Below are 23,250 nucleotides of genomic sequence, written 5' to 3'. Positions count from 1 at the left end.
AGTCCTAAATGGGCTAAATTTAATACGTATGGGGTGTATCTCTCAACCTCCCGTTTGCAAGCATTTTAAAAGGGGCGGCACCGTGGCATATTGAAAGTCGTCAGGTTTTGACAATCTATACAATATTTTAGCCTCCTAGTGTTTTTTTTTATGTCCTTTTCCTATCACACATCAAAAAGACAGAGTTGGGTCAATATTTCTCACAGGGGTTAAATGAAGTAAAGATATATGTTCACGTGTTCTTTTAAAAGTCGGGGTTTTATAGATTTAACGTAAGCCACTATAGCATTATACACGCTTTAAATATGAATATTGTTCTTAAAGATATGAGCATAGTTATGTACATATTTTACAAATTTACTTTATTCAATAAAATGTATGACAAAACTAAAAAAAAAACTGTAATTAAACCTGTTTGTTTTTAACAAAGCAATATGTTTTCTAAGATTACCAGTACATGAAAATAAATTGGATTTGCCCATGAATCAATTGTACGTAAAAATGTTTTGCACTGCACTGCATTACACCAAAATAGCTTTAAAACATGCCAAAAATGTTTCAATCTGCATTTAAATATGTTTGATTGCATTTCATACTGCACACAAGCATAAAAAATATGGTGGTTAATCACAAAAAGTGCACGTAAGATGTAAGACAAAAATTAACAACACGTATGAACTCAAAACCGAAATAAGACTAACCATCAAACAGAAGCCAGAAGCCATGTGGAATACCGACACAGCTGTACATTTATTCGAAAGGGCTGCACTTGGTCTTCCTTAACTCATAGCAGCAAATCATATTGTCATGTGAACATTGGGCAAAAAATCCAAACTAATCATCATTAGTTCTGGTATATCTTTAAGGTGTCCGTTTCTGCTTGTGGGCATTCAAGTGTTGTTTATATGAGCATATGCTCCATCTTAGAGAAGAGTGAGTTGGCTAAAGGTTATAAAAAATAAAATAAAATAAAAATAATAAACAGATTTGATTCATCCATCCATCCATCTTCTATAGCAGCTTTTCACCTGAGTTGCTAGTGTGCCAGTGCCTATCTGAGCTGTCGTCGGACAGTAGGCGAGCCAGCCAATCACGGGGCACACAAAGACAAACAATACACACTCACAATCCTACCTAAGAGCATAGGTGTCCAACTCCCCAAGGGCCGGTATCCAACAGGTTGTCTGGATTTCTCCAAATAATTGTAATTTTTAGTGCATTTATATATATATATATATATATATATATATATATATATATATATATATATATATATATATATATATATATATATATATATATATATATATATATATATATATACATATATATATACATATATATATATATATATATATATATATATATATATATATATATATATATATATATATATATATATATATATATATATATATATATATATATAATCATCAGTGGTCCCCACCCTTTTTATCACCACGGACTAGTCAACGCCGCGGACCGGGTGGGGATGCGAGCTGCTCTAAAAACCACATCATCCTTCTCCCTATGTATGTAATATCAACAGCGGCCGGATGCGGCACCAAAAAAGCAAACCTCAAGCACAAACGTATGAACTGTTAAACTAAATCATTTCCAAAACATTTCGGGTGCAGCCCACACGGCCTGGTACCAGTTGGGCCGGTACCGGTCCGCGGACCAGTGGTTGGAGTAAAATTCAAATCAGAAGCTCTGAAAAGGGAAACGAACTCTGATCAATATTGTTGTCAGCAATAAACACAAAAATCACATTTGTTTTGAATAACATGGTAGGCATTACGCACAGAACTTGCATTTCTATGTATTTCTGGACCACGGTTTATGTTCTGTCGCATTCTATTTCGTTCTAACCGTCTGACCTCGCGAGTTAGCTACATTATCTGTTAAGTGTAGTGGTTCTTCCCTTCCACATGGGTGGCAGCAGAGTTCCACTAAGATCCGATCCGCTCTGGGATTTACCGGTGAGGAAGATTGGACGTAAACATAAACAGTGGATACTGCGTGGTATCGATTTCCTTTACTCTGCAATTGCAGAATTAATTATTGATTGCGTTGAAAATATTGACTTGGTTTAATTTCTTATTCTAAATCAAGTTATTGCGCATTTTAATACATTTCGTTTGCTTGCAAGCTAGCGCCTAATCTGCTTTAGCTTTTAGGTGGGTGTGTTTCTCATCGTTATATTTAGCCTCCGTCCAATTTCACCGCCCTTCGTTCGTGACAGTTTATCTTCACATTTAAAGGTTTTAAAGAAAAATCGAAAGAGAAATGGACACTAGAGCTTTGAAGAATCCCTATCCCGACTATGCCGGGTGCCCCGAGCACCCGCAGTCGCTCTTTGACTGCCATGGCAAGGTAATTCACTCATTGTGGAAACATAGCTTTGTTTGTGTGCGTGTGTGTGGGTTTTCGTCTTTCTCTTTGGCCGAGTTAATCAGACGTGGTATATCTTTTGTAGCTGACGTCTGCGTTTTCCCAGCGCCTGAGCAGCAAGATCGACGAGCTTTTAGCAGTCATGGAGAACGGCCTCAAGTCTGCCGACCCAAAAGACTGCACCACTTACACCGGTTGGGCAGGTAGTGACGACGGAAAGTGAGAAGGCATTGAGGCTTTATCATATTACAATTATAATCGCAATTATGATAATACCTTAAATAATACCTGAAAATAGTTTAAGGGCATAAATCAGAGTTGTCAGATTCAAGGTTAAAATCCAGATTCTGACCTTATTGTGTGGAGTGCATATGTCCTCCCCCAGATGGGCTTCCTCAACCAGCCATTTTCTACTGCTCATTCGGAGTAGGTTCTTGGGGGCAGCAGCTTTAACAAGGAAGCCCAGGTTTTCCTTTCCCCTGTCAGTTAGTCCAGCTCTTCTGGGGAGGCGCCAGGCATTCCTACGCCAGCCGAGAGACACAGTCTCTCCATTGTGTCCTGGGTTGTCCCTGGGGCCCTCTCCCGAAGGCCCATGTTGATCACACCTCACCAGGGAGGCTTTCAGGTGGCATCCATACCAGGAGGGGGAACTCCATCCGGTGTGCCAATCCGGAGGCACTGTCCCCAACGTCTACACAACGTTGTAGAGGCGTGTCAACTAGGACAACTAGAGCTTATAGGAATTCCAGGGGGATCTCATCCACCCCGGGGACTGTGCCACCAAGGATTTATTTATTTTTTTTCCTGAAAGGAAGGTGTGTCAGTGGAATTCAGGAGGTCTTCAAAGTATCCTTTACACCGGCTCACAGCGTCCCAAGTTAAAGTCTGCAGCACCCCATCGCCAATGTACACAGTATTAATAGTGCACTGCTACTCCCTTCTGAGATGCCGGATGGTGGACGAGAATTTCTGCGAAGGCATCTGGGCTTAAGGTTTCCTGACTGACTCTTGTCTTTAGTTGTGAATGTGAGTGGATGTTTGGCTAAATGTCTTTTGCAATTGGCTAGGGACAAGTCAAAGTGTAGACTGCCTCTCGCCCAAAGTCAGACAGGCGTTGATGAAGATAAATGGGTTTGTGACATTCAAGACCGGGTCATTTACAGGAACAAAATAGCTATCAACTACCACTGACTTTGACTAAACTATGACAAAAACTTATGTTTTCAGCTTCAATCTCCAAACATAGTGAAAAATCTGTGTTATTATTTATTTTTGGACAAAACCCAAATCAAAATGTACATTCACTGAGGCTGGTTGCCTATTTGGTCTTTCTGTTTTTTATAAAGGCATTGCATTGCTCTACCTGCACCTTCACCGTATTTTCAAGCAACCGCCGTTCCTCCAGAAGGCTCTGGAATATGTCAGCCGCAGTCTGAAGTGCCTGACCCGCCGCCACGATGTCACTTTCCTTTGCGGTGATGCAGGACCACTGGCCGTGGCTGCTGTAGTGTACCACCAGATGCAAAAGCCGGGAGAGGCTGACGAATGCATCCGAAGGTCGGTCCTGCTTTCTGAAGTGATTAAAACTAATTGAAAACTTAATACTGTGAAGTAACCAAAACTAAGAAGAATCACTTTTGTGTTACTTGACATTCTTTTTACTTAGTTCACAGAGTGTGTCCTCATGATGTTGAACAAAAATGTTCCAAACCCTATTTTAATTTCTGGGAACCATCCAACAAACTACACATTTCCCGAATCACACTCTTAACACAGTATACAGCCAGACGTCGGGAGTAAATAATTCAGCCCTGAGCGAAACTATTGTTATGAATGCTATATGTCCACAGCGACCGATTTGATAGGAGAAATGAGTGTGATTGAGAGCAGTGTATTGTAGGTTATGTCAGTACGGCGGCTGTTATTGGCCCCTTTATTCACACTGCTGGGATAGGCTCCAGCACCTATGACCCTTGTGAGGATGAGCGGTCTTAGATGATCGATGGATGTTTCCTGACCGGCCGGGGCGGCATGGCTCGGTGGTAGAGTGGTTCTCCCAGCTGAGAGGCTGTGGGTTTGATCCCCCAACCATCAAGACCATATCCAAGTGTCCTTAACCCCCAGTTGCTCCTGATGCTGCATCATCAGTAGGTAAATGACGAGTTAGTGTTAAGCGCTTTGAGTACCCAAGGTAGAAAAGCGCTATATAAGTGAAAGTCCATTTACCACTTACCATTAAACAACGTCATGAAGGAGGTGAGGCAGCCACATGGTGAGATGCACAAAGGCTTCTTTAACCCTTTCACTGCAGATTTTTTTTTTAAATAAAACTTACGGAATATATTACTTGTTTATAAGTCGAGGATATTTGGAAAATTAGTTTAAAAAATTCCCACTTCCATAGATTATGTTACAGACCATGGGATTTTTTTTTTTATCCCATTGGTGTTTTATATTATTAATCATAGAAACATGCCAGAGAAGTGAAAATGATCACCAAACTCCTACAACACATGGTAATCAATGCAATCTATAGTAACACACATATATAACACATATTATTTGTATATTTCTGCAAAATTAGATGGTTAATTGAAGAGGAATTATATTCCGCAAGCAACCTTGTTGATAGTGGGCCCAGCACTGGCTTGTTGTGTATGGAAAAGTTGCTAAATGCCACTAGAATTTGTAGATAGGTGTGTAACTAATGAGACTCCTTTTAATGTTATTGCTACCATTCCTATACACACTGCCAGTTTTTGAAAAGCTGTGGGACACATTGTCCCAACGGAAGTTAAAGGGTTAAACGTGACGTTTCACTTCCTGGTTAGGAATATCGGTACCATAGAGCTATATTATGAGCAAGCCACCGACCCTAGTGAGGATAAGCGGCTATAAAAAAAAGGATAGATAAATCGCCAACGTGTCAGATGTAATTTATATGCATATATCTCACTTTGGCAAATTAAAACTATTATGACAGGCCCTTTAATATTAAACCCTGTCACATAACAATGAATCAATTATTCGAAAAAAGAGTTATTAATTTGAGAAACGGTTTGTTTCTTCTCCATTTATTGGCGGATTGAATGCATTCCACCCTGGTAACATTCAGCTCATTCAAATTATTTGGGGAACTATTCCCATTTCCCACTCCCCTTCTTTAACATCGCCCAAAGTCTCAGATTCTGCATTACAACATTTTAATTATTACCTCAGTAAATCAGTTCAGATTTTTTCAGTTAGACTTTGAAATGGTAACTCCATCCATCATTATTTGCAAAACGATTATTTTTTTCAAGGAGCGTTTTTCACATGTCTATCTCTTGCAGACTGCTGCAGTATCACCAGACTGTTGTGAAGGGTTCAGGAGAGATGCCTGACGAACTCCTCTACGGTCGAGTGGGTTACCTCTATTCTCTCATCTTCATCAACCAACAGCTCGGGACAGACAGAATTCCATTGCAGCACATCCAGCAGGTGCTAAATTATTATTGTTCACCTTTATATGCTCTTTTTCTAATAGTTCCTTCATTAGCAGGCGTGTTGCATATTCTCCCTCAGATCAGTGAGGCCATCTTGGCGTCAGGCGAGCACCTCAGTAGAAAACTTCAAGTCCAGAATCGAAGCCCCTTAATGTATGAATGGTACAATGAACAATATGTCGGTGCTGCCCACGGATTGGCCGGCATCTATTACTTCCTCATGCAGGTAAAGGAACCATCATTCTGCTTTTAGGATAGCAAGAACCGCCTTACCTTACCTTACTCTTACCTTTTCTGACTCGAGCAGCCTGGCTTGGTTGCGGCTGAGGAGAACGTTCGCAGGGTGGTTAAACCCAGCGTCGACTATGTGCGCTTTCTCAAGTTCCCCTCTGGGAACTACCCTCCCTGCATCGGAGATGGTCGTGACCTGCTGGTGCACTGGTGCCATGGATCCCCAGGGGTCATCTACATGCTCCTGGAGGCACACAAGGTCAATGCTGAGTTGGACTTGTATCCGAAATTACGCAATGCGGTTTTGTAGATATTGCCGGGAATGCTGAGGGGCTGTAGCTGAACTGAAATGCTGTGAAATTCATTACGTGATTGACATTTGAGAATTGCGATTGGATTTGTTTGAATGGATCAAAAAATATGAAAGAAGGAGAACATTTTTGAAAATATCCTGTATTCCTTTGTGGAAAATTGGGAGAGTTGAACAGTATGAAGTTTGAATGGTTTGCAAATTGGCTGAGGAATTTGCACAGGACCTAAATGTTTCAAATATTTTTTACTTTTGGGAATATTATAAAAATGGGAAATTTTAGGCCTTTTAAATAGCTCTGCAGATGCAGTATGCTGAATGAGTTGACCATTTCGAATCTGCAATATCACGTGATCCAGGAGATTTGAGCAAGCCTTTTGCAGCGCCGTTTCACGTAGTCTGTCTCATTCGTCTGAGACGTGCTCCGGAATCCTAGTGTCAAACGTCCCTTCGCTCGTTAGAATTGGTCGAAAACGTTGCAAAATATGGAAGAAAGTGTTCACTTTTGAAACGTGAAACTTCATCACAATGTGCTGAATCTGGTGGCTATTTTGAAGTGGAAATGGTTTGACCTTAGAAACGGGGAAGTAGTTGGGGCCATTAATATTGCAAACTATCATACAGTATGCGTGCATGTCCTTCCACAATATAGAATATAAAAAGTAGAATATCCTCCTTGCTTTATCGACATCTATTGGTAAGGCTTAATGAGTGAATTTTGGACATTGCAGGTGTTTGGTGATTGTCAGTACCTGGAGGATGCTCTGCAGTGTGGTGATGTTGTGTGGCGCTGGGGATTGCTGAAGAAAGGCTACGGGCTGTGTCATGGCGCGGCGGGCAATGCCTACGCCTTCCTGGCTTTGTACCGTCAAACGCAGGACCTCAAGCACCTTTACAGAGCTTGCATGGTTTGTACACACAATTCAGACTGAGCCGCTTCCTCAAAAAGACAGTAAGGCACAGGGCACTCTCTGCTGGATATTCTACACTGAAATGTTGTCTTTTGCTGTTCAGTTTGCAGACTGGTGCATGAACTATGGTTCACATGGCTGCAGAACACCAGATACCCCATTCTCGCTTTTTGAAGGTATGAGTTGGTAAAATTGTCTTAAATGAAAACAGTGGTGCCCCACACCGCATCAAGCTGCATCAATGGTATATTAAAAAGAGAGCGATTGCAGGCTAGAGCTAGGCGATATGGCTGAAAAGTGCAGTATCGCAAAAGAAGCATTTCACTTTGGTCGAGAGGGATACTCAGCATTTTTTTTTTTTTTTTTTACTTAATACTGAAAATAAGGACCTTGTGATAAACGGCAGAATTTTAGGTCATTACATTTCATCGTATTATACTTGCTAAGAGGTAAACTCAACAATGAAAGTCAAATTTACCAGTTGTTATAAGGATTAAATGATTTCTTAAGCAGCAGAAAGATGGTTTACAATATACAATGTTTAATTTCAGTATTGATATCTTCAAAAAAAAAATTTTTTTACCTTTTTAAAATGCGAGAGCAATTACAGGAAGATAAAATAAAATAATTCAATTGATCAAATGGAATACATACAGTACATGGCCCCCAGTAGTGGAACTCAAAAAACATATTGTTTCTGACTGCTTGACATTATTGTACTCCCTGTGGGAGCCAAGTTGCACCAGAAAGTGTGATCACAGAACAACTTAAACATTTTTCAAGGCGTCACTGTATAAAAAGTCATGCTTTACAATAATTACATTTTTGTGATTACACTGTTGTAATGCATTACTCCCAACACTGAGTACACTGATGTTGCGCTACCTTGTGTCACTAATTCCAGGCATGGCAGGTACCATCTACTTTTTGGCCGACCTCCTGCAGCCAATGCAAGCACGGTTCCCAGCCTTTGAGTTGTGATTTTCCCCAAATACGCCCTCTCCAACCTCAAGCCAACAGGTAGATGTCCTGCTATGACACAACCGATGTGTCCTTTCTGCATTTTCCAGCTCATGTTCACAACAAATTGTAAAGATTGTTCTCCGATTGCTATCTATGCCCTCATAAATGGATCCTTTGCACTGTCTGATTAATAAATGAGTTATTTCTCACAGTAACTCTTGTCGTGCTTGTGCAGTGGCATAAAACACCACAGGGTGGCAGCAACGTTCCCCATTGGAAGAAGTTTATTTTTTTTGCATTCTTCAAGTTGCTCGATTTTTGATGAGATTTAGAGTTGATCACCCTTGATTCAAACGTAGGATAATACTGACTATGTTTGAATTTAGGTCAGAGAGCGATAGCGCTTTCATCCAAGAAATCATCGGCAAGCGGGTCAGGTCTCGTCTTTTACATCGCTTCTCCAGTGCAACATACAGTAAGGCTCGACAGTCCTTTCCAAATAAGGCTCACACTTTAGACTCCCCCAAATACCACGCCACGACACAATGCCACCACGCTTTTTTTAATCCTTGGTCCTTCTCCGTGACACACGAGTTGGGGGGCTTGTGCGCGTCCCGGGTGGGAAGGGGCCGAGCCTGAGAAGCAAGAGGAGCGTTTGCTCTCCCTCCCATCTAAGAAACAAAACACCTCAGGCAGGAATGGTTAAAAATAGAGTTCATCTGTGCAGGGGTGTGTCCTAACTGCGTTTACCCTTTCGTACAGACACATTTCTCTTTGGGTTACATGTATGATACGCATCCAATGGCAAGGCATCGTCCACCTTACTACACATCACACTGCGTGTCCCATTTGTTCTCCAACTCAACAGCGTGCCAGCATTCAGCACCTTCTTCAATCCGATTTTATTGTCATCAAGCGACAGATTATACACAATTAACCCACGGTAGCAGGTTGTTCCCGCAGCCTTGGCTGGCTCTCAGCACCATGGAGAGCGCAGGCGGGTTGACTGGAACTGCCGCAAGTCGTTTAACTTGGTTATCGTGACTACGACTTCTTTTCATGAACCTGCGGGACTTACAGTATATCACTCTGAGAAAGTTATGTAAACGTAAGGTTAAGCTGCAGTCTTCAGCGCGGTTATCCTTCTCCTAATTCACTGTAAGAAGAGGATCTATGTCCCTGAGGTTAATAAAAGGTGTAAATGATCTGTCCGGGTTGGGGTGCCTTCTGAAGAGGGTCACTCGGCTGCACTGGTTCATCACTTTTTCTCCATGAAAGTCTGTGTACGTCTTTGAAATGAGACTGGGGTAAACACAGTGGAAGACATTTGTGATTTAAAAAACTGCAGTTTAAAATGCTTTGCAATACTAGGACTCAATATCTTTATCCTAAAAATAGCTCTGCCCCTTCCATTGCCGCTACCACGGCCTGACCGCACCGCTCACCTCGCTGTTTGCCCTAAGAAAGTTAAAGACGTCCCAGTGTGTCATCTGAGTCGCCTCATTAGCATTTTTGACGTCACTGGACAGAAATGAATAAGAGGGCGCTCCAGCCAAGGCTCAGGACCACTCTGTCTCGGGACTTTGGCCTCTTTTTTCCTTTCCTCTCCTGCGTCTCCAGCTCTTTAAAATGGTGTGTACTCAGTTGTGTGGTGAATCTTTGCGGGCGTGGCAGCGTTACCGATACAGTTAGCGTTGGATGTTTTAATATCAATTTTGGGTGCAGGCTAGAAATTGTTTGAAAGATCTGCCTGATTATGATGTCAACATTGTAGCTAAAAATGTGAAAATCAAAAGTAAATAGTTTTAAAAGTTCAGTGATACAGATTCAGTTTATTCCATCTGGTGTTTGTTTTCTAATGGTTCCATTCTTTTGATATTCTTTGTTGCCTGTTTGTTTGAATTTTCGTGACAGACCGAGTTCACCGCGGATCAAATTGAGGGTAAGTGAGAAAGATTCTTCCATTGCCATTCAATAGAAAGATCCACTACTCCATTGTTCATGAGTTCACAGATGTCACGGCCCCCATTAATTGTAATCTGCCCCAGTTGCCATGGGTATGTTAGTTATGTCTATTCTAAGCTGACCCAGCCTTTTCCCGTGAGCCGCACAGTTAACACCCGGAGACAAAGTTTAGTAGCCGAATTGATGAGCAAGGTCACCGTACAGTCAGGAATCCAAATCGTGATCCTCCCTGCCATTGAAACCTTGCCCTAGGTTTCATTCAATAACATGGTAATTGTTTAGGGGAAAAAAGATGGCAGCGTTTTGTAGCCTTAATTTACTTACAAGCACCCTAAACTTCCCAGTCAGCATTTTAGGTTTACCACAGGTGTCGCCATGCCTCTATATGGCAACTGTTGAGGGGGGGGTATCAGTTTGCACACTCTCCCCTTGGGGCGCAATGAAGGAGGGTGGGTTTGCTGTGCGCTACAGCTGTTGCGATCCCTGCTAGCAGCAAAATAACATAAAAGCGTCATCCGTTCAGATGGTATGATGGACAAAAATAGATAACCTCCGCTTCCTCTTGGCCAGCATAGCTCCACATAACTGCTGTGGTTTCAAACTTCAGGCTCAAATTAATCATATATATATATATATATATATATATATATATATATATATATATATATATATAATCTTTTTTACATTTATCTTAGTGGCTGTAAAAGAAATCCCGTGTTCTCTCCTGCTCAGACTTCAAGGAGGCCTTCGGTCTCTTTGACAGAATTGGTGACAGCCAGGTGGCCTACAACCAGGTGGCCGACATTATGCGCGCTCTGGGCCAGAACCCTACCAACAAGGACGTGGTCAAAATCCTGGGCAACCCCAGCGCAGAAGGTAAGCCCTCGGCCCTTCATGAATGTCTTGCCAGACAAGCCAGCGCGTGTTTTTAACAGCCTTTCACTTGTGACCACTTACAGAGATGGCCAACAAGAGGATCAACTTTGACACCTTCCTCCCCATGCTGAAACAGGTGGACGCTCTGCCCAAGGGTACCTATGACGACTACGTCGAGGGTCTGCGTGTCTTCGACAAGGAGGGCAACGGCACTGTCATGGGTGCTGAGCTGCGTATTGTGCTGTCCACCCTGGGTGAGTCACACTTCAAATAAAGACCAAATCGCCGACTTGTCCGTGACGTGAAGCTCTCTCGACCAACAGGAGAGAAGATGAGCGAGCCTGAGATTGATGCCCTCATGGCCGGCCAGGAGGATGAGAACGGCAGTGTACACTACGAGGGTTTGTTCTAACTTCCTATGTGTCCTTTATTCTTCTTTTTCTTCTTTTATAACTTGTCTCGCTAATGTATTTGCAGCTTTCGTCAAGCACATCATGTCTGTGTAAGCAACGTGCAGCAGGAGCGCGTTCTGGACATCGTGCACTGTTAAGAAGACCAACAAGAAAAGACAAGGACTTTGTTCACGGGATGTTGAAGCGAACCCAACTTGTTTATTTTGTTTTTCTTTCCGTTTCGACCCTCCTCTCTCGGGACATCCCCTTTCCATCGTAGACCACATCACTCACATCCCACCGGGGGCGCGTCTCCACTCGCCGCATGAGGTGAGGAAACGGGGGAGCGGGGGTGACCGCTCATCAAGTGAGGGCCGACCCCTCCCTTCCCACCGCCACCTCATTTAGTCGAGCCATCACTGGCCCAGCAGCGCCAAAGGTCCTGGAGAACGGCAGTGGACTGACCGCCGAAGTCTCCCGCCTCCCTGAAAACCGTTATTTATTTTCATTCTGTTCACTGCAGAATAAACTTTTCCAAAGTACATCCCAGCTCGGTCTCTTTTTGATCTTTCGTTCGCACTTTCAAAGCAAGGAATAAGTTGTCACGCATGGAAATGTCAACACGTAATACACAGTCATTTATACAGCAGGTGCATTTCAGTCATGTAGAACGCAGTATAAAATCGACACTTATTTCAGCAGTTCACATCATAAAGTCAAATGCATTTCTATATAGAAAAATACTTCACTCTCAATCTATTTGACAGTAAAAATGGCTTTTATTAGTTCTACGTTATGTTTGAATTTCTTGCAACGGTGAAATTTGTCCCGAACCAGGACAACTACTTGAGAAAATGGGTGAATGTGCGTGTGTGTGAGTGTGTGTTTAACTGAACTATAATCCTGAAAGATGGTTTAAAAAAAAGGCATCATTACATATTTAGAGTAGAGTAGAGAATGTATTACTTTATGGGCAATGTCTCTCACCTTTTTAACCTAATGTATTTGAAAAGAAAAAGTAAAGAATATGTCTTTGTGGACTGAAGTAAAGCGGCTAAAATGTGAATCAGCATGAGGGAGGGCATCTTGTAAGCTTTTGAAGCATAACAAGGTCCAGGACATTAGGACAATCGCTTGAAAAAATCGATGATGATTGTTTTTGTGCCAGCTATAGTATTTTTCTATTACATCACAAAATGTTTTACCGTGTGCAGTAAGTCTATATAATATTGGCTATGGGTTTCACTATTTGAACAGAATACAGGTAATAGGCCTTTATTGAACATCCCACAGTATTCTTATTTTTGATATTCAATCGTACAGGAAATTAGACAACATACTTGAAAAGAAAGGTAAAGCACCCGCTAGCAACAAATGGAAGAAAGCAGTGAAAAAATGACTACATAACTACATCAAATCAGGTTATTCCGAGCAGGAGAGTGGGTGCACAACTTATAACTTAGTGTAGACGTTGTATAACTTTTATGTGCAATAATGTAATCATTATTTAATGTGTACCTGTGTGGCTCAGAGAGAAAGACATTAAATGGCTTACCAATAACTGAACTGGTTGCCAGCCAATTACAGGGCACACGGAGGCTAACAACCATTCACACTCACACCTGAGGACAATTTAGAGTGTCCAATAACATCTGCCATGCATGTGTTTGGAAAGTGGGAGGAAGTGCCAGAGTGCGCGGAGGGAACCCAAGCGGGCACGGGGAGAACATGCAAACTCCACACAGGGAGGCCAGAGTGAGCTGGAATTGAACTCTGGATTCTGAACTGTGAGGCAGAAGTGCAAACCACTCTTCAAGTCATTAATTGGCTTTTACGTATGAGATTGTACTTCTCAATAAAACTATCAAGGCCATGTAAATATATTTTTTCAAGAAATATTGAACGATAATGTCATTGGTCTGTGATCAGTAATTAAATGTTTCTCTTCTTTTCAATGAATTGAAATCATGTTTTAACATTTTCCTGTTAGACGGTCAAAAGACAGGTTACAAATGTTTGTAAACATGCTTCCATGTTTTGATTGTTTTTTTTTTTGAACGAAAAACAAAAAAACAAACATGTTCAATTGCAAGGTCAAATAGACGGCTGCCAATGTAAGCACTTTTAGTGGTACCAGTAGCGTCTCCCGGTGGTCTGAATGAGTTGCTCACATACACAACTCTAGGGCAGTGGTTCTCAAAGTGGGGTCCGCGGCCCCCAGGGGTTCTGTGACCTGACTGCAGAGGGTCTGTATCTATCTATCTATCTATCTATCTATCTATCTATCTATCTATCTATCTATCTATCTATCTATCTATCTATCTATCTATCTATCTATCTATCTATCTATCTATCTAAGCAATCAATTCAACCAGTTTAATATGTTAAAAAATGTAATAATTTTGAATTTGTCAAAATGCATTTTGTGTCTACAATTGTTTGCTAACAAGGCGACAGCAACCTGTTTCTGGGAAATTGAGCCGGTTTTGTTATAAGGAGACGTGCAATTTGCATTTTTTATTTTCTAACCTTCAGTATAGCTGAAACATAGGCTACTTGTCAAACTGAATCTGGTGGTGAATAAAAAGAGCTTGAATTATTTTAATTTTTTTTGTTTCGTTTCGGTTCTTGGAAAATTTGCTTTCTCGAAGGGGTCCCTTACCCAAAAAGGTTTGAGAACCCCTGCTCTAGTATTTGTGACGCACTTGTGACTCCCGTGAGATTGACTGTAGCAAAAGTCATATGTAAAGTACACAGCCAATACAGGAGGCCAAATGTTTACAGCTCGCCCTGAATACAGATCAATGTCCGCGTTCAACTATGTGTTTACGCAACAAACCAATGTACGCTTTTGTGACTCGCATTACGCATTTATGACCTCAGCGCGAATTTGTGGATTTTGTTGCACATTTGTGTCTATTACTCATTTGTGACTTTGGTCACGGATATGGATTCTTTTTATTTCTAGAGTGAAATATGCATTTGTGAATACTTTTGCAACAATTATGAACCCATTCCATACTTTTTCCTTGGTACAGTATATTTAAAGGTTTCCTGGTTTGTTAATGCTAGACTACATGTTTTTACAGGCTGAACTGTGAGGTGATGCTGTTTTGTACCACTAGATGGCAGTTTAACTTAGAACCCAAAGCTTTGCACTCTCAAAAGAAGAAAATTGTCTCTCGATAACAGCAGTCCCACTCTGATGTTTTACGAGACAGAACTTCCTCAATATAGCAATTAGTAAAACTACATTACATATACAGTCTGTTAAAATTGAGGCAATAAATAGTGAAAATAAAAAATGAAAACAGAACGGATATGGTTTTATATTATTTTGGGTAAAACCTTGTTGGAGGGTAACAAGACAGAGTGATGTACCTTACGTTTATATACGATCAAACGGCGCTTGGGTTATGTTAAACCATTCTACTATCCCGTAGCTTTTTCCATTATGTTTGTAAGGAATGCAATCAAACTATTTCGTTGCGACGGTAAACAAATCTCCCGGTCTCTACAGATTCTGCCGACAGCTGCAGCGAGGTGAATGTTGAGAAATTGCGTTTCTTTCCACACGTAAACAATGCAATACATAAGAAATGTATCCTATCAAGCCAAAATCAGCTATCGATTATAGTCCATAGTGCATTTGTAACCCGTGCGCTTCATCTTTTTCGTCTATTGTGTCTCTGTTTTTGTGTAGGTCACTACGACCTTTAACACACATTACGTAAGAGTTCCTGACAACTTCTTGAACTAGTTTCAGCAATACTGATTGAACGTGAATTTCGATTCCCAAGTTAAAACCACTTTTTTTTTTAAACAAAACAACCAACCAACCAAACAAACAAAACTTCTCCTTTCGGCTTTTCTCTTTAGGGGTCGCAGGCAATCAATTGTCTCCAGCCTGTCTCGTTTGTGACAAAACCTTTTCATTTATGCAAGTTTCTTCATGAGTTGTGTGTGACAAGTAAATAAATCAAGCAATCCCAACAAACAATTGAAGAAACGCAGAATCTATGTTATTGATGGTATGTTATTAATGGAAAAAATGCTATGTTCAAAATTATTCATACCCTAGTGCAATGTCTTAATTAATCATCAAATAGCACCGCTTTTGTTTGTTTTTTAAACTACCCGCAGACCATTCCTCAAGATGGGTCAAGTTGGTGGGTTTCCAAGCCACCTTTCTCATCTTCAAGTTTCACTTCAATTTTTGATCGGATTCAGCTCAGGACTCTGACATGACCATTTTCATTCATTCACTTTATTGTCCTTGTCCATTTCTTCCCTTTGCTCCTTTGCAGTTTGTTTCGGATAATTGTCTTTCTGGTCCATTCAGTTGTGGCTGAGCTGGAGTTTCTCAGCAGACTCCTTCATCCACCTTCCTTTATAATTTCCTCAATCTTGACAATGTTCCCTGTGCCACTGGAGGAGAAATGTTCCCATAAAACTATGTTGTCACTTCCATGCCTGTTAGTAGGGATGGTGTTCTTTGGCTTCTAAGCGTCTCCTTTTTTTTCCCTCCGGACTTACTAAACATTCATAGGCCCAAATAACTCTAACTTTGTCTCATCAGTCTGGAGATGACCTCTGGCAAAAGTCAGGCAAGCATCAGCGTGCTTTTTCTTGAGCAGGGTTGTCTTCCTAGGCCACTCATTGCTAGACCTTGAGACAGTCGTCCCTGCCTGCTCAAGTCTTTCTATTAGGGCCCTAGTTGGGGTCTGAGGGTTGACGTTAACCTCTCAGGATACTTTGCTGGCAGGTTTGAGTGACACCTTACATTTCTTGTCATGAGGTTTTTAACCTCATGTGGTTGTTCATGATGCTCTTGACGGTCGCCACAGAGATATCAAACCGCTTGGAAATGGTCTAGTAACCCTTTCCCTTGCTGCGGGCACACACAAGATTCTAACACAGGTCCACCCGCCGGTCTTTTTTCTTTGACCATGATGTTCAGAAGCCCAGTTTAACTGGGAGACTTTTTTTTTTTCATTTATACGCTTCTAAAAAATTATTTTTTGTTCAATTTTTCAACATTTGTTTTAAAGCATGTGTTTATTCACCTGGTGACATCTTGAAATAGCATTTAGCATCACAACATTTGGGACATTTTCACTGAGAAATTGACAGGCGTATAAATAATTTTGAACATAACACTTTATGGACATCAATCAATAATATCACATTGAAATAAAAAAACTCTTGAATAATGTATTGTTTTCATTCATTTGTTTGTTGGTCACATATGACTCACAAAGAAGCTAAGGAAAAAAAACAGTTTGTCGTAGACACACAAAAAAACTTTGAAATTCACGAGGGTATGAATAATTTTGAGAACAAGTGTATAAATGAACAATTTCTCCCCCGGACAGGTCCAAACTATCTCAGTCTGGCCTCTGGCTTCATCTTCACCTTGAACATGTACTTTCCATCATATGTATTCATTCCTGACCCTATCCATCCTGTGTCACCCCCAAAGTGAACGTCACCATCTTCACCTCTGCTACCTCCAGCTCTGCCTCCTGTCTTTTCCTCAGTAGCACTGTCTCCAGGCCAACACCACAGTCTTGTACAGCTTTCCTTTCATTTTTGCTGAAACTCTTTTATCGCTCATCACACCTGACACTTTCCTCCACCCTTCCCAGCCTGTTCTTCTTTTTCTTCTCCTATCTCTTCTCCCTGGGTCCCTCCCATTCACACACGTGTATCCCGTCTTGCTGCGACTAACCATCATTCCTCTCTTTTCCAGGGCCATCCTCCACCACTCTAGCTTCTCCTCCATCCGTTGCCTACTTTCGCCACGGATCACAATATCAACTGCAAACATCACAGTCCATGGAAATTCCTCTCTAACCTCGTCTGTACGCCTGTCTGTCACCATAGCAAGCAAGAAGGGCTCAGAGATAATGCTTGATGCAGTCTCACCTCCACGTTCAACTCTTCTGTCACCCTCTACAGCGCGTGTCAGCACTGTCTTGCTGTACTCGCACATGTCTCGCACTGCCCTAACATACTTCTCTGCCACTCCAGACTTCAAACAACACCACAGTTCCTCCCTGGGTACCGTTTCATAAACTTTTCCCAAATCTACAAATAACACCATGCAGCTCCCGCTGACCTTCTGACTGCTTCTGTAGTGCTCTTTTTTGACATAAAACCATATAGCTGCTCACGAATGCTTAATCCTGCCCTTGTCTAGCTTCAATTACTCTTGCCCATAGCTTCATTGAATGGCACATCAACTTTATTCGTCTGTAGTTACCACAACCCCACACATCTCTTTTGTTCTTAGAAATGGGTACGAGCATGCTTCTCCTCCATTCCTCAGGCATATTCTCACTAAGTTCCTGTTAAACAACCCTGTCAGAAACTCTAGTACATACTTGCATACCGCTACAGGCGAGTTCCTTTCTACTTTTCATCCTCTGCTCTTCGTTCTCTCTCTCATCTTCTCTCATCCACTCTTTATATACTTTTTTCTGTCTTCTCATCACACCCCTGGCAACAGTCAGTGCCTTTCCATATCTATCCTTGGTCACACCGCCTTGCCAACCTGTCAAGGTTACCTTTGTTTGGCATTTGCTGCCTCGACTTTCACCTTACGTTGCAAAACAAACACAACAATATATTGATGTTTCTTTCATCGCTCCAACTCTCCTGCCACTGTAATGTGGACTCAAGTAAAACTTAACAAGGACGTTTGCGGCAATTTCTGAAGTGTTCCATGACATTACAAAGCACAGTAATGTTGACTAATGTTGTCGACAACTACATCTGAAGTTTGGCACATCTCATGTTACATCCTCAGATACTGTAGTACGTGAGTAGGCGAACGATAAAAAACTTGAACAAACACAGACGTTTCTCAACACATATAAGATACAGATAAAGATGAGACTGGTCTATGCACAGATGTCCGAAAAAAGCGAATCACGTTTGTTGAATCCATATGGTGTTATTCATACAGAATCTTACACAATTTGAGGATGCCCGGTGTCGCATTCAAGTTTTCTTTTCCTTTTTTTTTTTTCGAGACCAGATTGCAGCACAATGATGCCCAGGAAATTGGTCAACCGGCCGCCTCCTCTCGTCCAGAGACATCCAAAGCAAAGAACCTGATGGACATCGGGACTCGTCGGATTTTCAACGGTGACCATGACATCTTCAGGCAGAGTGTACGCCGCTTTTTCCAAGAGGAGGTAGTGCCACATCACAAAGAGTGGGAGAAGGCCGGACAAGTGAGCAGAGAAGTGTGGGAAAAGGCCGGCGAGCAAGGCCTCCTGGGAGTTATGACGCCGGAGGACTACGGCGGCATTGGCGGAGACCTGCTCTCAGCTGCTGTCACGTGGGAGGAACAGTGAGAGGAAAAAAAAAAACTACAAAAAATGATGGCATTTGATGAAAGTTGCATGTTTCTCATGTGTTCTCTTTGTTTTCATTCATTAGAATGTACTCAAACTGTTCAGGACCAGGCTTTGCACTTCACTCCGACATTGTGATGCCTTACATAATTAACTATGGCACCAAGGAGCAGATTGAACGCTTTATTCCTAAATTGAGTGCTGGGAAATGCATCTGTGCCATCGCCATGACTGAGCCAGGAGCGGGCAGGTGAGGACTGGTGGACAACGTGCGAGTTTTAATATTTAATGTTGTGATTCTCCCACATTCTGCGAGAGAGAGCTCGCATACCATCTGTAGTTCGTGAGCAACACGTACTCTGGTTTAAACCTTGTGCAGTTTTTTTTTTTTTTTAATCAAAGCCATTTCACACCAGAGGATAGCATTGAAAGAAGGGAGCTGAAATTTCACCCAGGTGGTGATAACCTGTCAAATTTCAACATGGCATGAGTCCACTTAGTTAGCACACTACCAGAACGGTCTAAATATTGTACTGCACAAGGGTTTTAAAATCCAAAATGGCTTGCCTGGTGCCATTTTGACATTGATTTTGTGACCTTTTCAGTGACCTTCAAGGTGTGCGGACATACGCCAAGCGCGATGGTAGCGATTGGATCCTTAATGGAAACAAGGTAAACATGCCCCCACAGAGGGCAAAGGCCCGGAAACATTTCTTTTCTCAGTTCAATCTGGACAAAAGTCCAAATGGTATTTCTAGTACATTTTGGAAAGCTTTCTTAGTTATAGTCTGTGGTATGTTAGGCTGTTGCATTTTGGAAATAAAAAGCATAAATACAGACATCTGCGTGACTTGATCCAGTTAAAATCAAGCCATTTCAACAGATTCATCTAAAAGTAAAACATACATTTTCACATAATTGAGGAACAAAAACATGAAAGTCGAGTCCTTACGGGACTCATCCTCCCAACCCTTTTTTTTTTTTTGCACACTTGACTGCTTATTATGTCAAAACAAAATTCCTGTGCCTGAGTAAAGTATGTTTGCATTATAAATTATTCCCAATAGGAAAAAAAAAAATCAAAGTTTCCAATTTGGAAATTTCCAAAATTGCCCACCTTAAATCTCCAACGGAAAGGATCCCATTGTATTGCAACCTTGTGGAATCTTGGGAACCCCGGCGCTTGCCTCAATTCACCTGGAATAGGTTCAACTTCAAATTTGACACTAATGGGGGATAATCAGTGTAGAGAATGGAGAAGGATTGATTTTGGACCCGGTTAGAATAGCATCAAACTGCTTGAGCTAGCCTATGTGTTTGACGTATATGGAGTAAGATCGCTCTCAAAAAGATGGATGCGTGTTTAACAATTCGTATGAGTGGGACTCTAAATTGTGTTGCTTGGTTTGATTTTGAATTTTGCTGAGTTTACGAATTGAAAACTTGCAATTGCAAGGTATTTTGAATTCAACTCTCGTTTGCACGACTATGACCACGTGAGACACCGCATCACGTCTGCATGAATCTCTCCTTTGCATACGTGTGCATACGTCTTTTTGACTGCGATCTTACCCTGTACATCAACAGCTAATAGCTTGCAATGTGAATGCCCAATGTAATAATAAATTATTTAAGGTTAATGGATTGACAGGCTTACGACCGTAACCTGCAAGCTAATGAGTCATGCCCCCTAAATCCTTATATTGTTTGAAAACCATTAATACAAATTATAAATTGGTCCATCATGATGTTTTTAACAGCCAAATAACCACAGCAGTACATGAGTAAAAAGTAATATAAAAATCTTTATTTGTAGTTTATTCATCTTTATTTCGTAGTAGGATTCCACTACAGTGTTTGTGTGTGCAATTCAAAGGAAAGGGTTTTTCCGAATCAGCTGCAGTACTTGTGTTTGCCAGCAGATGTCACTAGCTTTAACAGAGCTTTCTCAAAATGATGCAATTTTCCGATAAATTGGCCCCGAATTGGCCCACAAAAGCTTCATTTGAGCATTGCTAAAAATCTGCGTACATTACACTTAAGATAAGCAATGAGCAATTGAAAGCTTCTGTTTAGCACTGAGTTCGCATTCGGCCATTTTTTCTGCTTTACGCAATGCGCGGGGCAAATGACTCGCAGATGGACTGACTTTGCCCGGTAGCTTGGCGAGACGTCATCTTAATTTGCATATCCAGATCCATGAATGCAAAGGATCAGCTTCACGAATTCAAAGGAGAGATCGATGCAAAGACATGAAGTCGTGCCTCGCGAGAGCCGTACTCATTGGAATGGTGAAACGCGCGTAATTTTTACTGGGGTTACATGCGCTGACGTCTTTTGGACAGCAATCATACTCCGTAGATGCGTGGCATTTCAGAACACTTGTAAACCCATGCAGGTATTCATCACCAATGGCTGGATGGCCGACCTGGTGGTGGTTGTGGCCGTGACCGACCGCGAGGCCAAGACAGCAGCCCACGGCATCAGTCTCTTTCTGGTGGAGGATGGCATGAGAGGCTTCCATAAAGGCCGCAAGTTGGAAAAGATTGGCCTAAAGGCACAGGTACTCAAGACGGCACGTTTGACGAGGAAGATGTTCTGCTTCGAAATGGCACCACTTTTTTTTCTTTTTTTATTATCATCTTCCCGAAGGACACCGCTGAACTTTTCTTCGAAGATGTGCGACTCCCAGCAGAAGCGCTATTGGGGGGACCCAACAAGGGTTTCTACTACTTGATGAACGAGCTGCCGCAGGCAAGTCGCGCGCTTAAGTGTGCATGTTGGCTTCATTTGTAATGTGGTTTTTGTTCAGGAGCGTCTGGTGATCGCCGACATGGCCATCGCGAGCTGCGAATTCATGTTTGAGGAAACCAGGAGCTACGTGTTGCAGAGAAAAGCATTCGGAAAGACAGTGGCTCACCTGCAGGTGTGTATTTGATGTTTTGTCATTTTCCAGCAGCCCGTCGGCTTTAATGACTTCTGATAACATCCTGCGCAGACCGTGCAGCACAAACTGGCAGAGCTTAAGACCGAAATCTGCGTGGGCCGCGCATTCCTTGACAGCTGCTTACAGCTCCATGCTGAGAAGCGACTTGACCCTGCAACCGCTTCCATGGCCAAGTACTGGTGAGAACGCAGGTTTCCTCTCCTGTCAATGTTGCTCCTCACTGTTGTGTGTGTGCTAACGGTGTCTTTCTTCAGGGCGTCTGACCTGCAGAACAAGGTGGCCTCGCAGTGCCTGCAGCTCCATGGTGGCTGGGGCTACATGTGGGAGTACCCCATTGCTAAGTAAAGCACTCAGTAGACGTCTTTACACATCCACTTAGCCCAGAAAGCAGGGGTGTCCAAAACTAAACTGACAATTGCATGTGTATTTAAAACAAAACAGTGCAACAACACGTTGATGCCATATAACTACGCACAGGGCATGTATTCTTTATCCTCTATAAAAAAAAAAAAAGATTTCTTTCAGCTTACTCGGCCACTCTTGTGAAACTGTTCTTTATTTGTATATACTGCCTCTTGTTGGCTGACTAAGCCAGAACAAGCACAGATTAATGGCATTATGTTTTCTTCATTTCGATTTAGAAAGATGATTTGAGCCAGCCTACAAATGTTTTGAGGATGGTCACAAAACAAATTAAGCGGCTCAAAGTCCAGCCCGTGCCCGTGAGAATTTCTGAATTGTATGTTTGTCTTCACAGGGCATTTGTGGACTCTCGTGTTCAGCCAATCTATGGAGGAACCAACGAGATCATGAAAGAGCTCATTGCTCGAAGCATCGTCAGCCAGAAATGAGACACCTTCTTCTTACCCTATTAAGGACTTAAAGTCTTGTTTGTTTGTTGTTGTTTTTTTTTCCTGAAAAATACAAATTGAATATAATAAAGACAGAACCTGGAATTGACCCCAACAATATAGAATTTTAAGAAAGCTGGAGAACTGTGCCAATTGTTCTAGGACAAAAATAAGTTTTGTTGCTCATCCCAATAATAAAGTTGTCATGCGAGGCTTATTAAATAAACCTACTAGTCAAATTTGCATACGCACGTACATACATACATATGTACGTTCAGACATACATACATACATAGAATAGATTTTTTTCTTCATCCAATGGAATTAAAGATAGCCGGGTGGATTTTGAAGAAATATTATTCCATCTTGTTATAATAATGTTTAATGGAATACTCGTGCTGAAATCTTTATGGGTGTTGTTGGTTTGTTACAAACTGTTATTATTCGATACCCCAAAACGCAAACCACTGACGGATTCATTTGACAACTCGGCAAGCATTTTCAAGGATGCGTGCAACTTTCACTTCCATCGCTAGATAGCAGCAGAATCGTGGCCAAACT

General features: G+C 41.7%; 3 protein-coding genes across 4 annotated transcripts; all 3 read left to right on the top strand.

Annotated features, from left to right (window-relative positions):
* The first annotated feature begins 1,986 nt into the window (after positions 1-1,986).
* On the top strand, positions 1,987-8,505 carry lancl1 (LanC antibiotic synthetase component C-like 1 (bacterial)). The gene is made up of 9 exons (XM_088403371.1): positions 1,987-2,376; positions 2,480-2,597; positions 3,741-3,951; positions 5,727-5,874; positions 5,959-6,105; positions 6,187-6,369; positions 7,152-7,328; positions 7,435-7,507; positions 8,236-8,505. Exons 1-9 carry the CDS (start codon positions 2,290-2,292, stop codon positions 8,310-8,312), a joined length of 1,221 nt encoding a protein of 406 aa, XP_088259497.1. The 5' UTR covers positions 1,987-2,289; the 3' UTR covers positions 8,313-8,505.
* A 960-nt stretch (positions 8,506-9,465) lies between these two features.
* On the top strand, positions 9,466-12,069 carry mylz3 (myosin, light polypeptide 3, skeletal muscle). Its single transcript, XM_088403383.1, has 6 exons — positions 9,466-9,926; positions 10,209-10,236; positions 10,992-11,135; positions 11,219-11,389; positions 11,459-11,536; positions 11,613-12,069. The coding sequence occupies exons 1-6, from the start codon at positions 9,924-9,926 to the stop codon at positions 11,639-11,641; spliced, it is 453 nt and encodes a 150-aa protein (XP_088259509.1). The 5' UTR covers positions 9,466-9,923; the 3' UTR covers positions 11,642-12,069.
* A 2,840-nt stretch (positions 12,070-14,909) lies between these two features.
* Positions 14,910-22,798, top strand: acadl (acyl-CoA dehydrogenase long chain). Of its 2 annotated transcripts, XM_088407608.1 has the most exons (11): positions 14,929-15,070; positions 17,280-17,590; positions 18,570-18,887; positions 18,977-19,141; positions 19,497-19,563; positions 21,290-21,454; positions 21,544-21,645; positions 21,704-21,817; positions 21,890-22,017; positions 22,093-22,179; positions 22,596-22,798. In XM_088407608.1, the coding sequence occupies exons 3-11, from the start codon at positions 18,649-18,651 to the stop codon at positions 22,687-22,689; spliced, it is 1,161 nt and encodes a 386-aa protein (XP_088263734.1). In that variant the 5' UTR covers positions 14,929-15,070; positions 17,280-17,590; positions 18,570-18,648; the 3' UTR covers positions 22,690-22,798. The 2 variants fall into 2 exon arrangements, with proteins under 2 accessions (XP_088263733.1, XP_088263734.1); XM_088407607.1 differs by lacking the exon at positions 17,280-17,590 and having other exon boundaries at positions 14,910-15,070.
* Positions 22,799-23,250: the final 452 nt, after the last annotated feature.

This window comes from Hippichthys cyanospilos, chromosome 2 (assembly GCF_059441005.1).
Source record: "Hippichthys cyanospilos isolate Australia breed blue-spotted pipefish chromosome 2, RoL_Hcya_1.0, whole genome shotgun sequence".
In the NCBI taxonomy this organism is placed as follows: domain Eukaryota; kingdom Metazoa; phylum Chordata; class Actinopteri; order Syngnathiformes; family Syngnathidae; genus Hippichthys; species Hippichthys cyanospilos.
The sequence above is the reverse complement of the archived record's forward strand: the minus strand, read 5'-3'. Positions and strand labels throughout refer to the sequence as shown.

What these genes read in the sequence shown, in the direction of transcription:
- acadl (XM_088407607.1), top strand. Translation starts at nt 14,982, where the DNA reads ATGTTTGTAAGGAATGCAATCAAACTATTTCGTTGCGACGGTAAACAA. An exon ending in AGATTGGCCTAAAGGCACAG is followed by an intron (nt 21,455 to 21,543) that starts GTACTCAAGACG and finishes ATCTTCCCGAAG; the next exon opens with GACACCGCTGAACTTTTCTT. An exon ending in AGACAGTGGCTCACCTGCAG is followed by an intron (nt 21,818 to 21,889) that starts GTGTGTATTTGA and finishes CATCCTGCGCAG; the next exon opens with ACCGTGCAGCACAAACTGGC.
- lancl1 (XM_088403371.1), top strand. Translation starts at nt 2,290, where the DNA reads ATGGACACTAGAGCTTTGAAGAATCCCTATCCCGACTATGCCGGGTGC. An exon ending in GCTGACGAATGCATCCGAAG is followed by an intron (nt 3,952 to 5,726) that starts GTCGGTCCTGCT and finishes TATCTCTTGCAG; the next exon opens with ACTGCTGCAGTATCACCAGA. An exon ending in TCTATTACTTCCTCATGCAG is followed by an intron (nt 6,106 to 6,186) that starts GTAAAGGAACCA and finishes TGACTCGAGCAG; the next exon opens with CCTGGCTTGGTTGCGGCTGA.
- mylz3 (XM_088403383.1), top strand. An exon ending in GGGCAACCCCAGCGCAGAAG is followed by an intron (nt 11,136 to 11,218) that starts GTAAGCCCTCGG and finishes GACCACTTACAG; the next exon opens with AGATGGCCAACAAGAGGATC. An exon ending in CGGCAGTGTACACTACGAGG is followed by an intron (nt 11,537 to 11,612) that starts GTTTGTTCTAAC and finishes ATGTATTTGCAG; the next exon opens with CTTTCGTCAAGCACATCATG.